This window comes from Nilaparvata lugens, chromosome 3, assembly GCF_014356525.2.
Source record: "Nilaparvata lugens isolate BPH chromosome 3, ASM1435652v1, whole genome shotgun sequence".
Classification (NCBI taxonomy): domain Eukaryota; kingdom Metazoa; phylum Arthropoda; class Insecta; order Hemiptera; family Delphacidae; genus Nilaparvata; species Nilaparvata lugens.
In genome coordinates, this window is record NC_052506.1 from 12,078,719 (window position 1) to 12,095,438 (window position 16,720).

Genomic DNA, 16,720 nt, shown 5'->3' on the forward strand with positions numbered 1-16,720 from the left:
TTCATTAGCGAGTTATACAGAGTGAGAGATTTCGCCCGGAATTCAGTTCCTCTGGTGAAATACACCGATGCTGAATTGTTTGGAGACTAGTTTTTGAAAAAACGTATGCTGGATTCATATGGAAAAATATCTGAAAAATTGAATAAAACTAGTCTGGAAGCTGTAGTGTGAGTAGTTTTTGAGAAAAAAGTTAAAATATAGTCCCCAAACAATTCAGCATCGGTGTATTTCACCAGAGGAACTGAATTTCGGGCGAAATCTCTCACTCTGTATAGCTCGCTAATGAAGCGTTTATGGATATATGTTTATAAGGACTTTTCTCCCTATTTTTACCTCTACTATCACGTATTAAATTATTTTACCATAATTAAGAATCACCCTGTATAATATTGAGATCCTAATAAATAATAAGAGATGTAGGCACAACCACATTAATTAAAATTGAAGACTAACTTTGGCTGCTACAACAAATCTAATTGAATCAAAAAATCTTACCTCGAATTCAATTATTCTTATTAATTTTTTCAACCAATTTCAATCGTCGAGAAATTAATTTTGTTTTATACCAATACAAATTTCAGTTAATCTTACTCCTGGTACGTCAATTCAATTTAACGGTGATTAAGAGCAGTGATTGAAGTTGTTATCCGCTTCTCGCATTGGTTCTCGTGGAATTCAACAGTCATTTAATCACGGTTAAATTTAATAGACGTACGTGTAACCAGAAGTAAAAGCAACTGAAATTGTTATTGGTATTAGACAGAATTAGTGATCTCTTGATGAATAGATTCGTTTGAAGAAATTGGTCTTCTTATTCATTGAATTAAATGATTCATGGGCCAGTGCTTTCATCGTAAATAAAATTTAATATAAGTCTTTCGGCTAATTTATTATTGGCCAAAACTTTTAGACATTGACTTACTACTATAGTGAGATCCACGTTATAATGACAGTATTTGATCAACTTTGGTTTTGCTATCCTTGTCTATCATTCAACAAAGCCGGTGGTAATATCCTTTTCTAGGTCCACAACGATGACAATTATGTTTTTGACAGTGTAGGAATATAATTAATTAATGCAGAGAATCGGTATCGCTATTCTTCTATCTTTTTCAACTGCCATTATAACGTGGACCACACTATATCAACATTGGGAAAGGGAAAAGTTTTGGGCTAGGCCTGTTGGTCCTTTTCTAATCATGTATTTGATTTGTGCATTGGTTAATGTAAATTAATAAATAAATATCTCAATAAATAAAACTAATCTCGTTATTGGTGCGGATCATCAATACAACTGACACAATGATATATTTTTGAATTTGATGATTTTTCAAAAAATGAATGTGCAATATTGTTCAAGAAGGGATGAATGAAACTCATATTTCGGGTTGTTCTAGCTTCCAAATTTATCCTGAAATAATGAATATTAGCAAAACAAAAAAAACTCACTTCAAGACATTCATTGATTCTGATCAATGATGAGTAATCGTTGAATACGATTTTAGGGAAAATCTTGACGATTTCTTTTGTTTCGATTCCTCCCAGTGTAGGAATACCATCAATAATTGCTTCCATGTTACTAGGTGAGGCACACAATAGCGCTGTATCATTAAGAACCTGAAATCACAATTTATAATAAGTGTTTAAGATATTTTATACCACAAAGCATTTATTTATACAGAAAGTTTTTTCAACAATGGCCAAAAAAAAATGGCCCATATGAATAAAACCAGAGCAAATGCTCATGAGCAAGAGCATGGAGCATAAGGTTTTGCTCATGAGCAAAAGGTAGAAGCAAAAGCATTTGCTCATTTTTATATGAATAAGCTTTACCTTTTACTTTTACCTTATACTCCTGAACTCTGGAGCAAATGCTCACGTATTCTAAAGATTTTTCGTCAGCTGATTCGCTTTTGTAGCCTTAGTTTGTTTCTATAGCTCACGGAAGCGCTAAATATGCAAGTAGGGTGCACCGCTTGTGTTTGCGTCGTCTGCTCTGTTTTCTATTTTTTATGAATACAGTTTTAGGTTAGTTGTGTTTAGAATTTTGAAATAATAGCATGAAAAAATGTCATCTCTATAATAATCTTCAGCATATTCTTATAATATCAATAGCCTTCTTATAATCGTCTACACTCTCATCTTCTTAAATGCCTATTTTCTATTTTGTGATGGATATCTTTATAACAGGTAGCTATCTTTTGTAGGGATAATGGTGATATGTATCATGGTTGAATCTAAAAAGAGTTTTATAGTTCTCAACTATTGGTTGTGATCGTATCTGGTATGATTTCCTCTTCCTCATACGAATTAGTTGAGCCATTTTACTATGAGCAAAAGGTGATAAGCTGCTCTAGACTATATAGACTCACCTTTTTTGAAGCACCTATTTTGTTTCAAAAGTTGAGCAAATGCTCTAGTTTATTCATACAATTTTGAGCAAATTCTCACACTATTTTTTGATGAGCATGAGCAAAAGGTTTTGCTCACGTTTATTCATAGAAAATGAAGCAAATGCTCCATATTTTAGAAGTATAAGCAAATGCTCAACTTTATTCATATGGCCCATTGTTTAGTTTATCATTATTTTACCTTAACTGAAAGGTTGAAACTACTTCACCTTGTTTCACTCAGCTCTTTTGCTGTGAAATGGGTTTCAATGGATTTGGATTTGACTATAGTGAGGTATACGTTATAATCGCAGTGATGAAAGGTAGGATGACAGTGTTGCCGATATCACTGCCTTCTATAGAGAATAGCTGATACCAGTCTTTGGCGAATGGTAGACAAGTTTATTGACACCAATGTTAATAAAATACAACCATTATAACGTGGACTTTACTATAGAATTCATCAACAGCGTTACTTCAATTAATGATTAATTTCAACACATAATCACAAACTTACTACCAATCTGGTAGAAAATAGCTCCACTTCTACCTGTCATTATGAAAATATGGTCACTTGACATAATTTGTTGCAAAATTGTCTTTCGGATTCCAAGTTAACATTAAAGCTACTGTATTTACAATTTTTAAAATGATTTCCAATGAACTGATGTGACAAATTGCTCCTTTTGTTTTTATTTCAAGTTTTCCAATGAACTGATGTGACAAATTGCTCCTTTTGTTTTTATTTCAAGTTTTCCAATGAACTGATGTGACAAATTGCTCTTTTTGTTATTATTTCAAGTTTTATCTTGAACTGTCAGTCAAGCACCAATGTAATATCCGGATTTTCCAAACATGTGAATATTGTTTTTAAAGTTTAATACTTGATAATTCAATGATCACTTACAAATTTTTCACTTTGAACTCATTGATTCCATTTGTGAAACTAGATAAAAATCAAAGTAACGCAGATAAGAAAAGAATATACTATATCTCGAATGATGTATTCAATAATCATGCTATAATACTCACTTTTTGTACTGGAATTCCAAATCTTCTCGTCAAAATATCGTATGAAGAAGAAATATATCTCAAACTTTTGAAATTCAACCTTTTATGTACAGAAAAATCGTTAGTCGATGAGTTTTGCAATTTATTTCTGAGTAGGAGGGACATAACACATCTCTGAAAGATAACATCAATAGATTAAAAAATTGAATACTACAAATCTATGCATCATTTACAAAAATTAATAAGTTAGTTGCTAATGCGTTCGTTGTATTACTGTTTTCTTAATTCTGATTCATTTAAACCATGAAGTGATTGGAGATAAGATTATAAATCTTATACGATAGGAGTTTCCAGTTCAGATAAATTATATCTGTAAAGCTTAAATAAGAGACCTCGGAGTTTCCACTACAGCTAAGGATAAACACAGACTACCACAATATCACATTCATTACTTAAACGAAAAACTCAAGCTCAAGTCGAAAATTGTAATATGCAGTGTACCCTGCCGCTATGACGACCTAACACTTAACGAGAGCATACTCTACTCCAACTCTTACGTATCTAGAGTGGTGGATGACTATGTTGGTGCGCTGCAGCTCTTCTACCTAGACATTAATGACTTCCTCCGGAGATTCAACTTCACAAAACATGGTCTCCATCTCAATCGCCACGGAAAACGTATATTCTCCAAACACTTGGGAAAATTTGTCAAACAGACTGTGATGAGTGAAGTTGGTGAAGCGACGGTGCCGATGGCTGATGTTGACGGTGACGGCGGTGTGCTTTCTAGAAATAGGAGGATCATCCGGTTGTCGAGTTCTCCCGACATACGATTTCTGGGATCTTACCCTATCACACCCAACCAATCACCTGGTGCTCTCGATTCTCCTGCACCCTGCAGCCCGGCTTCCGATCTCGCGACCCCAACAGTAATAAGACAAGGAGCTACATTATTTGACACCCTTCAGCACCCTGAGAATTCAATAACTCGAAGGCGACGTACTGATGTATCGAGAGGACACCACAGTGCGAAGAGACGACGGGGAGATGGTCGGCGAAATCGATGTGTGGAGGCGGCGAGGGACGGCGACAGCGCGAGTCAGCCGCCGCGCCCTGCCAACAACCTGCTTGGCTGGCTGAGGACGGGGGCCGGGGGAGTCAACGTGTGTTGCGGTCGACAAACGAGGAACGGGCTCGACACTCACTTGGTGCTAGTCCTAGTATGCTTCCCGGCGACGCTGGTCCACCATAGGAGACGGAGGGGGTGAGTCCAGTCATCGAGTGTGAGAGACTTGTTAATCTGGAGTCGCTAAATGTCAGTAGACGTAGTCATTTACCCTTTAAAGAGGCTCATAATTTTAATCCTTCAATTAAGTCTAATTCTCGACTGAAAATAATGTTTTGGAACTGTCACGGATTGAGTAATTTGCTTTCAATTGATGGCCAGCAGCGTCAAAGAATCAATTCATTTGATATAGTTGCCATATCAGAAACATGGGCTTATAATAAGATAAATGATTCAGTTATATTTGATAGTTTTAAAATATTGGAAAGAGTGGCTATTAGAGATAACAGGCGTGGCCGAGCTGTGGGTGGCTTGCTGATTCTTATCAAAGATAATATAAGTTTTGACATTGTTATTGATAGTAGCTGCTTATTGTTTCTGAAGGCGGAAAAAAACGGTAATGGTTTTATTGTTGGTCTCACGTATTTTCGATCAGGTTTCGAGCAAGAGGGTATTCATAGCCTAGAGCGATTATTCGATGAGAATATTATTTCATTTCGTGGGGAAAAACTGCCAATTATAGTGGGCGGAGATTTCAATTGTAGAATAGGTGACTTAAATTCTTTTGAAGATGAATTTTTATTCAACACTACTAATTTTTTGTATAGCGAAAGGTCCTCGCTAGATAAGAAAATTGATAGCAAGGGTAGGAAACTAGTAAATCTAATGGAGAATGAATTGTTTGTCGTCCTAAACGGTAGAAGTTTTGGAGATAAGCCAGGAAACTATACTTTTATCAATGAAAACGGCAAAAGCGTTATCGATTATGCTTGGATTGATTTGGCACACCTTAATACTGTACGTGAGTTCACAGTTTCAGATATTTCTTTATCGTCTGATCACCTGCCGATTGAGATAGATATTGACTTGGTTGATGATTTAGAAACTTCAATATTAGAGCCTGAGAGCGATAAAACTATTTCTTACAGGCTGGTTTGGGCGGACCGCTGCGCCGAATCATTTAGAGATGCGTTGTTGCTATCTCCTAGATTGAATCTTCAACTCAATGATACAAATAATTCAATTGATTTAATTTTTGAGAATTTTACAAAATCTATCTGGGAGGCAGCTGACTTATCTGGCATGTATAGGAAACAATTTACTGGTGGCTTTAAAAATAAACCTTGGTACGACCTTGAGTGCAATGCTTTAAAAAGAGGTGTACGCAGGGCATTCAGGTTTGCTAGGTCCAGGTTATATGAGGATACAGCTGTGAAAGCATTTATTGATTTGAAGAAGAATTACAGGGATACAATCAAAATTAAAAAAGATTTATATTTAAATAAAGTTAAAGACAACATAAGAAACGTTAAAAATCCCTATGAGTTTTGGACAGCAGTTAAATATTTCAAGGGTGGAAAAAAGCATGTTAACGGTGTTTCTTTGGAATCTTGGTCACGCTTTCTTGGCAGTAAATATGCAGGTGAGAGGGAACAATTGTTTGTGTTAAGTGATGCTAGACACCCCTTTCTGGATAGAGAATTCACTTTGTGGGAGTTAGATCAGGTAATATCTAAATCAAAGAACAAAAAAACACCTGGTGTCGACGGAATACATTATGAATTTTTCAAGGCTCTACCAATGCAATGGAGAGATTATTTGCTAAATTCATTCAATAAAATAGTACATATGGAGGAGGTACCCCGGGAATGGTCTAAAATTGTCATGTTTTTTCTGTATAAGAAGGGAGATAAGGACAACCCTAATAACTATAGAGGATTGGCAATGCTGAATAATATCACAAAACTTTTCACACATGCATTAGAGATAAGGCTGTCAGAGTGGGCTGATCAATGTCACATACTGCCTGAGTGTCAAAGTGGATTTAGGAGAGGGCGTGGATGTCTGGACAATATATTTGTTTTGCATACAGTTGTTTTCCACCAGATAAAGGTTAGACGCCGCAAACTTTTTGCTTTATTTGTCGATTTCCAATCTGCATTCGACTCTGTTCCTCATGGGCTTCTATGGGACGAGCTTAGGTTGTGTGGAGTCAGCAGTAAAATGATAAGGCTGTTGAATGGACTTTATGACAGGGCTTCATTGGTTGTGAGAAGCGAGAATAGGACTTCAGACCCCATTGAAGTTACAAAAGGAGTGTTGCAGGGGGATTCACTTAGTCCATTTTTGTTCTCCTGCTATTTGAGAAATATTGAGTCCTTTTTCAGGGGAAGAGGCTTCCATGGCATTCCATTGAAAAACCAAACTGACATATTGATGTTACTGTTTGCTGATGATATTGTCATCTTTGCAGATAGTGAGGTGGACCTGCGTAACAAGCTAAATTGTCTTTCCGACTACTGTGAATCCCTGAAGCTGACTGTCAATATTGAAAAAACAAAAATTGTACCTTTTCATGCTAGGGGCCGCAAAAAAGTTTTATCATTTCACTATCGCGGTGAGGAAGTAGAGATAGTCAGCAGATATAGGTACCTTGGAGTAGACTTTCATGCGTCGGGTTGCTTCCGGAAATTCTGTGAAGGCTTAATTAGGAAGGCGAGAATTACTGGAGAGTCAGTCGTCCAGGTTCTTCGAAGAGCCAAGTCTGACACATGCGATGCTAAGATGAAACTCTACGATGCGGTAGTGCTGCCTTCTGTATGGCTCTGAAGTTTGGGGTCTTGGTTGTGCTGACGTTTTGGAAAGAGCACAGTTGTATTTTCTAAAACGTGTTCTTCTGTTGAATGTCACATCACCGAGTTGGGCGGTACGTTTGGAATTGGGCAGATTGAGGCTCAGTCACATTCTATTGAAGAGAACTTTTGGTTTTCTTTTAAGGGTCCTACAGATGTCTGAGTGTAGATACCCTAAACTCTGTTTCTCGGTGTTGTTGGACTGTGCACTGGAGCAGAACAATATACATGGAGCCTCGGGATGGTTGTCTCATCTCCAGAAAAAGTGCGGTGATCAGGGTATCGTAATTGCATGGGGAGATAGAGCTGACCTCTTTCACAGGTTGAAGGCTGTACAGGGAATCTTGTTCAGTAATCACGCAGATAGTTTGTATGCGGAAGATGTAGGAGCAGCACTCAGCTCTATGAATTGCCCTCACTATAGAGAATTAAATCCTAATTTCAAGATGGGTGAGCAGCTTGGATTCCAAATGCCCATTGTCAAAGTCCGTTGTATCACTCAATTGCGAATGGCCACTAATGTATCTATATACTTGTATGTTAATAATAGAGGTACAAAATTGAACTGTATGTCGAATTGTCCTATTTGTAATATTCGTGAGAGAGAAGATATAGAACATTTCTTAGTACGCTGTCCAATGTATAACTCTATTCGTTCCTACTTTCTTGGCGAATTCATCCAAAATGTTGTGTCAGATGCCGACAAAGTAATGGTACTTCTATCAAATTTGAGTGAGAGGAAAATAAATAGAGTATTCCTTTATGTAGTAAAAGCAATTGATATTCGCTTCTTGATTTGTAGTGTTGATACTTGAGTACGTGATTTCACAAGTGGGATTTCCTGTAACTCATATGAAATATGTGTGATGATTGCCCCAAGTAAATTAATCACATTTTGTTTGGCTTGAAAAATTGAATTTCCACCCAAGTTTAGTGTAGTCTTATTGTAAATCAATCGTTTTGACTTAACTACCATCATTATACTCATTAGAATGCCTGTAAGTTTATTCAATAGCTTGAAACCTTGTAGTTAAAATTATTAAGTAATGTACCTGTCCTAAAGTACCTGTTCCAATCCAAAGTAGTATTATAATGTAATGTTAATGTTCCTGTAAATTTTGGTAATATGCTATGAAGTATTGTTCGATCTATAATTGTGATATTGCTGTGTTCTTTAAGTATTTATTTAAACTATAATTGTTCCATTGATGTCTTGATACAATATTTCATGTTATAAATTTTCAGTTATGCAGTAATATTCTATAAGTCCTGATTGTTTGATAATCCACATGGAGTGGAGACATTTATAACAGACATAGAGAGTGAAATCGTGCTCTCTCACGAACTGACACTTTACTTTAGAATTCATTTCTATTGGAGGTTATTGTTGGAATTATAGAATAATTGTGCATGTATCTCTATTTAACTGTATTTCTGTATTTGTATGGCTGGTCCATGAACAAATAAAATGATTATTTATTTATTTATTTACTTAAACGAAAAATTATAAACTGCAAATCGAAACGAAAACATAAAAAATTCAATGAGGCAAAAATGTGGAAGGATAATTTATTGAAAAGTAAAAATATCGGTGACATATATACTCACATGGATAATAGCAACCATAACATCTTTTGATTGCAATTTTTCTCCGGTTTTGTCTTGAAGAATATTCATTTCCACATTGTCTGGTAACTCTGCATGAGACAAACAGTTCTGCATCACATTAGCATCTTCATCAAGATAGCCAAGTTCCTTCAATCTAGATTGACTTGAATTTAGTATCGGATAGAACCTGAGAATACAAGAAATGACAAGCGATCAGTGGAAATGAAAAAATCTATAAATTAAATGTAGAATACAACTAGAACAGATGTAAAATACGATTAAGATCAGCATATAAATATATATCTAGTAATGTTGAACGGTCGAAGATACATCAATTAAATAAAAAAAAGTTAGACCTCAAACCAAACTTTCATTGGAATAAACCTTCATTGTATTATCATTCATCCCATCATCATCACCTAGGCTTAAAATACTTCTAGAAAGTCGCCTTTGTAAAATAATAGAATAAATTTTGAAATACTACACAATATTGTTTGAGAACCGACCTAATTTCTTAGTTCTTACGCCAACTTTATTGCATCCTCAGTGACTGCCTTCAGTCTTGATAGATCAGGAGATCTCCTTCAGTTTTTTTTTTTTTTGCTGAGGGTGATGCCCACATGAGCTCTAGACTTGTGCGTGGGTAATGAGGCGGATGATGATGAGAGATGAATGGTCCTACAGTTTTAGTTGCGTTCCGAACCACCAGGAAGCGATTTTACAACTCATGAATAATTATATTCATAGGAGTTGACTCAAGCAGCCACCCTTCCAAACGAAGTACCAGGCGCATGATTCTCAACTTATTTGATCGATCGATAGCTTATTAATATAGTTTTGAAATCCTTTATTATTTTTGTTTCTAATTCCATCAGCTCTCATAACATCCTATTATATTAAGCGAGCAATTTCTGTATATATTTTTATATCTGGTTATTTATATCCAAGGGATCTCGAAAACGGCTCTAACGATTTTCACGAAATTTGGAAAGTAGTAGGTTTATGATATAAAAATTCTATTGCACTAGGTCTCATCCCTGGGAAAACTCACTGAAGGACATGAAAAGGATAATAATTATTCATCCTTGGAAAAACAGATGATAATTTCGTCGTCTGTCGAAACAGAAGATGTGTGTATGGGAGAGAAACAGAATTATTTCCAGCTGTGTAATAAATCAGCGAGAAATATTATCTAGAAATTTAATCGACTTGATCCAAATAATCTGATTTGTTGACATGACATGATAATCATTCTATACTAGAGTATATCATAATTATCAAAGTTAATGATTATTTGACAATTTCAAGTGATTAGTGAGTGTTATTTTGTTATTCAATTTGGTTTGTAGACAATCTAAATTAGAACTTTTTTATTTTCAAATGTTTAGACTGAAAATTGAACCTGAATTCAAGTTCATGGAACATAACCTAATTTCTGGACTATTTAGAGTGTATAAATCAAAAATCTGGGGAAGAAACAGTTTTGGGCTGTGCCTGTTAGTCCTTCCCCAATCATTTTAAAGAATTGTGTTCTGTTTATCAATAGTTTATAAATAACGAGCGAAGCTCGGTGCCCCGATATTTGATCTTAATTGATTACATAATTACAACATGACCTGCTGACTTGAACACTTGAACCTTCCTACTCTTATAATGACCAGTGCATTGATGTGGCTGTATCATACAGATACAATGGAGAATGAAATAACGTGTGCCCCCGGTATTTAAAACAATTCTAACTGAAACATTATATAGAATTAATCACTCACCTTTTAATAGATTTAAGATTCAATCTGCTTTTTCGAATGCCAATTTCTTCTAGAATCATGTAATGATTTTCCAAAGTCATTGGATGAGTTATCAATACTCTCAAATATTTTGATAGATTCTGTATTTCTCCTACTTTCTGGAACAAAATTTTCCAAATAACTAGGACTACAAATACAAACTAATCCTCTAAACTACCGTTTTTAGAGCTACTTGATAGTTGAAAAATATGATTTCACTCCACTTATGATTGGAGATAATATCAAAACCGATTCTATCAGTCATAATACGAGAATTTATGAAATATAGAATAATTCCAATAAAAAAAATGAAGAGTACACTTACATTTAGAAATTCATATGAGCTTTTAATGTCTTCTATATTTAAACTTCGATTTTTGCAAAGAGATTCAGCTTTTTTCTTTGTGCAACCTAGAACAAAGAATAGAATTGTGATAATTCTACATTTGCAATTATTATAAGAATTGAAAAATTGTTAATTGATGAAAAGAATGTATTTATTTCGAACTGATTTCATGATTACCATGTGGCCTACTTCCAAAACCTTTGTTACTTGTCTTGGACTAACAAATGACATGAAAGATTCACAAGAGAGGAGATGAAACTTGATGGATCAGGCCTGGTTGCACAACAGCCGGTTAAATTTTCACCGTGATTAATTTCACGAGAACCAATCAGAGAAGGCCTTCTTGATAAGACGGCTTCTCTCATTGGCTCTCGTGGAATTAATCACGATTAAAATTTAACCGGCTGTTGTGCAACCGGCACTCACTGTATTAAATTCAAGTAGCTTATGAGGAGATATTACTGGCCGTAGTAATTAGTTTACGAACCACTGACTAGATTTTATGGTGAGCATGTGGAAATGAGAAAGTGGGTTTTATGTTTTGGACGTTATTCTTCAATTGATATTCATAGAAATGATACAAAATTGTTTAGATAGGCCAGATACTAATTATTTAGCCTATAGTTTGTGTAAAATAAGTTGAGACTTGACCCTCCATCCCAAGAAATTACAGGGTTTCCAAATCGTGTAAAATTGAAACTTTCTAAAATTTCCAATTCAACGTCAGAATTGGATGTAGAATATCATCCCCGATATCTTAGTAGTGCTAGAAAAGATCCAGGGTTGAAGGATTAAAAGGAAATTTAACTTTTATTATAAAATTGGAAACATCGCGAAATTTGTTTTTCTTTGAATATCACTTCTCTCAGAATCATGGGGCGTCGTAATGCGTAATAATTTTATATCAAATTAACGGGGAGAATGTGTCCATTCTATTGATTCTGGAAAAATAATATCAATTATTCACCTTCACCACCTACTTATCTTTTGAAACAAAAAAGTTTCCAGCATGTCGAAAATTTCATGTTTTCTACTCGAAATGTCTCGATATTGACGAACATAATCATTAATTAAAAAATAACTATAGGTCGGATAAAAATTATCCAGCCATCAGTAGAATGTACACATTCTCCCCGTTAAGTTGATATAAAATTATTACGCATTACGACGCCCCATGATTCTGAGAGAAGTAATATGGTGGCACAACATTCAGACGCTATAATTGACTTTGAAACTCCTGAAAGGACAAAATACGTTCTTCCGAGTACTTTTGACAATTGAAAAAATAATATCAATTATTTCTGAGAAACTTTCTCGCTTTCACATCCTACTTATCTTTTGAAACAAAAAAGTTTCCAGCATGTCGAAAATTTCATGTTTTCTACTCGAAATGACTCGATATTGACGAACATTTGATGGCAGTGGATAGTGTTGACGAATCTGTTTGTGGCTCTTGCCTAGAATTGTTCTCAAATAATGAAAAGTCAATAAATTGCGAGGGTTATTGTATGAAGTGGTTTCATATTAAATGTGTGAAAATAACAACGAATGAATTCAAAAAGATTGAAGACCTAAGTAGAAAAGTTTCGTGGTACTGTGACTGTCTATTCTGGGACCACTTCTCTTTATACTGTACATAGATGACATCTGTTCACTTGTTCCTCTTAATAAACTTACCTTATACGCGGATGACACATCTTTAATTTTTTCACACAAAAACTTGAATGAGATGGAGATTAATTGTAACTTGATATGCAATAGAGTCGTTCAATTTTTCAACTCACTTTCCCTCACAGTTAACTCAAAGAAGAGTAGTATCATCGACTTCAGCCGAAGACATAACGCTTTTGAACCTCAGTTGTACATAGGGGACGATGTTATTAGCAATACAGAGTATGTAAAATTACTTGGTTTGAAGTTTGATTCAAAACTTGCATGGGATGAGCATGTAAATTTTATTATCGACAAGGTCAGTAAAGGCTTATTTGTTATCAGAAACATTGTGAGACTTGTTCCAATGTCAGTTTCAAGAATGGTATATTTTTCACTGTTCTATTCACATGTGGCTTATGGCATAGAGTTGTGGGGAAGCACTGCAGAGTTACACTTTTTAAAAATATTTAGACTACAAAAAAGAGCAATCCGCTACTTGGCAGGGCTGAAGTCCAATGATTCTTGTAAACAGGCTTTTGTTGATTTAAATATACTTACGCTACCATCAATTTATATATTCAAACTGTTAATTTTCACTCACAAGCACTTATCTGATCTGAACACAATTGCTGATATCCACACTTATAACACCAGAGGGAGGAATAAACTGTCTTTGAGACAACACCGACTGCATCTGTACGAGAAAATGCCCTCTTATATTGGAGCTAAGTTGTTTTAACGACTTACCTACCGAGCTGCAGTCCTTGTCTGACATAAAAATTTTTAAGAGTAAAGTATATAAATTCCTGGTTTCACAAGCCTACTACAGTGTGAAGGATTTTAGTGATAGAAGGTAGCATAGTTTGTAGGTAGGCCTACTCTAGTCTTTCATGTGTGCTTTTTATTGTGTATTTATTATTGTTACTTATTAAGACCTGACGTTATTCAACTGTATATTATAAAGTGTACTGTGTTGAATAAAAAGATTATCTTATCTTATCTTATTATATCGAAGATTTTTGAAATTCTTATTGCTGAGCAACTCCTTGCTTATTGTGACCAGTGCGGCCTGTTTGCGACCACCCAGTTTGGTTTCAGGAAAAATAGATCCACCACTGATGCAGTAGATTTCCTGCTTTCCAAGATATTTGATTGCTTTGAGGCACGTGGACTTGCTGGGCTCACCTTGTGTGATCTCAGCAAGGCCTTTGATACAATGGATCATGCTATTCTCGTGGACAAGCTTAGGCATTATGGTGTGGGACCGTCTCCTCTCAAACTGATTCAGGCCTACCTGGGGGGTCGCAGACAGGCGGTGCTGGCTAATGGAGTTCTCTCTGAGATCAGGGATTGTGTTGACTGTGGAGTGCCTCAGGGCTCTGTCCTGAGGCCTCTGTTGTTTCTTATTTCAGTTAACGATATAGCTCAGGTGGATGGCAGGTGTGTTGTCTGTTATGCGGACGACACCACCTTCTTCAATGCTGGTCGTGAGATGGGAGGACTGAGGGCAGCTATGGTGGAGACTGGAGCATTTGCATCGGACTGGTTCTCTGCCAATCGCTTCCTCCTCAATGAAGACAAAACTCAGTCTATTGTGTTCAGTCTCAGAAATGGGAATGAATACAATTTTGCGCCTGTCAAACTGTTAGGGTTTACCCTTGACAGGAAGCTCTCATGGGGCGAGCACATTGAGACAGTTTGCGCCAGGTTGAGCAGAGTGGTTTTCCTGCTGAGGGGTCTCAAACACAGTGTGCCACCTCATTATCTTAAAATGTGCTATTTTGGCTTTTTTCAGAGCGTGATTTTATATGGCCTCCCCCTCTGGGGTGGAGCCACAGATGTCGCCCGAGTCCTTCGTCTCCAGAAGAGGGCCCTGAGGATTATTTGTGGGGCTGGTAGATTAGCCCACTGTCGCCCACTCTTTATCAAAGAGAGGATCCTCACCGTCTTCTCCCTCTATGTTCTCCATACCCTTTGCAGAACACATGCGAACGTGGGGTTGCTCGTGACCCGACAGAGCTTCCACCCATATGAGACTAGGGGTAGACTCAGGCTGGATTTACCCTACCAGAGGCTGAGCAGAACTCGGACTGGTCTGGCTCATATGTCTATCAGCCTCTATAATAGGCTGCCTCTGTTGGCCAGGGATCTGCCTGCGGTGCGGTTTCGAGGGGCTCTGAGGAGCCTGCTGACGGATCACCCTCTGTACTCACTCCGTGAGTTCTGTATGTTGGAGAGCAGTGTGGTGAGTGCCTATTTTCGTATTTGATTTCTGCCTCTGGGCAGTTGTTTTTTTTTTACATTTTTGACGTGTCCCAGTGGGCTTCACTTTAGTGATCCCTTTTATGGACTTATTCAAATAAATACTAAAAAAATACTAACATAATCATTAATTAAAAAATAACTATAGGAATGAATTATATATATAATGAATTCTTTCAATCAAAATGTTACCTAGTGAGAAGTACTATATTTAATGTTTAGAAGAAAAATGGTTGGCCAACCTGACAACTGCACCAAGTACTGCACTGCATCTTCATTGTCTGTTGAGTAGTTGCTGTAAATCATTGAGAGCTTCATTCCATTCATTCGACATGCTCTCTGATTCAAATACAATTTTATTGGTGCAGTCATCAGCAAATTTCGCCAACAACAAGTATAATTAAAGATCATCTGAAAAATTAAAAACAGTATATGAGACCTAAAATAGCCAGATAAATCTCAACGATTTCAGAATAAAGTTGGAATAGAATTGAATGAGTGTCTTTATTTTTCCTAGAGAGAAAAGTAAGGGGATAGTCGGCTCTCTCTTACACTCAACTCTCTGTTACAAGATAACAATACAAAACAATATATGAATAAACAATATTATTAAGTAACATAGACATAATACCTTCTGCTTCATCATTTACCCATGCTTATGGGATCGATGGCGTCTTAAAATTCAATTTCAATACACGTAATTACCGTATACAACAACTATTTAGATGGTATTAAAACATCTAAAACAGTGAAAACTTAAAATAAAAAATCAAATCATCACTCATAAATTCATTCTCATTATAATATGCCTTGTCACAAAGCAGCTTTTTGGCGGTTCTTTTGAAGGCGGCATCATTCATCTGCTTTACACCAAGAGGCAGCTTGTTAAAGAATTTTAGGGCAGAAATTCTATAACTGGCCTGTGATCGGTGGAAGCGTCTTCTAGGGACATCCAGCAGCTCATGGTGCCTGGTATTAAGGTAGTGAATGTCACTACGGGCAGCCAGAGTATGTTGTATTCTCTAGGAATACACCAATTACAGGATAAAAAACACAATCAAACTAAAGAAATAAACAAAATAAGCATTAAAATTTAATAACTAACTCAGCAAACAACAATTTTTATTGATTGCCATTTTTCCTTTATTACTGACTTAACATATAAAGTGGCCTTAACTTAACATTAAATAGGCAAAGGCGCAAAGCACATAAATGCCCTAAAAAATAAGGTATGGCTTATAATAAATGAAACTATGAGTAAAAAATGTACCACAATAAAAGGAATATGTAGAATCAGAATAAAGGTAAGCTTACAAAATCCATAAATTAGGTATAATTTACCTTTCAAGATGAATTTTTAACAGCATCAAAATAAAAAATGTAAATCTTGAGGTTAACCTCAATAAAACTTTGAAACTCCATGTACGGAATTATTGAACAATTTTGTTAATATTGTAATAAATAGATTTTACACTCCGAATTTCCATGCTTTTTTCACTTTCCAGACAAAATATAAAAATTTCAAATTATTATCCAAAATAAAAATAAACGATAATATTATTATTGTATTTTGAAATTTGGTGATTTTAGAAGAAAAGAACAGACAACAGGGATAAACAGCTGATTTTTTATCTATGCCTCTATGATTGAAGAACAAGAGAAATTAATTTCAATTAAATTGGTGAATCTTTGAATTATTTCTCAAGTTGAGTGGATGAATTAATAATCAATTAATTAATAATTGA

General features: G+C 35.7%; 1 protein-coding gene across 1 annotated transcript in view; it reads right to left on the bottom strand.

Annotated features, from left to right (window-relative positions):
- LOC111064568 (transcription termination factor 5, mitochondrial) overlaps window positions 1-16,597 on the bottom strand; it is a 35,868-nt gene extending 19,271 nt beyond the window's left edge. Inside the window, exons 1-7 of the mRNA XM_039425362.1 lie at window positions 16,317-16,597; window positions 15,218-15,386; window positions 11,040-11,125; window positions 10,697-10,833; window positions 8,928-9,114; window positions 3,423-3,575; window positions 1,450-1,617 (exon numbers count right to left, since the gene is read on the bottom strand). Coding sequence (XP_039281296.1) covers window positions 1,450-1,617; window positions 3,423-3,575; window positions 8,928-9,114; window positions 10,697-10,833; window positions 11,040-11,125; window positions 15,218-15,386 — 900 coding nt within the window. The 5' untranslated portion in view covers window positions 16,317-16,597. The remainder of the gene's footprint in view (window positions 1-1,449; window positions 1,618-3,422; window positions 3,576-8,927; window positions 9,115-10,696; window positions 10,834-11,039; window positions 11,126-15,217; window positions 15,387-16,316) is intronic.
- Between the last annotated feature and the right edge of the window lie 123 nt (window positions 16,598-16,720).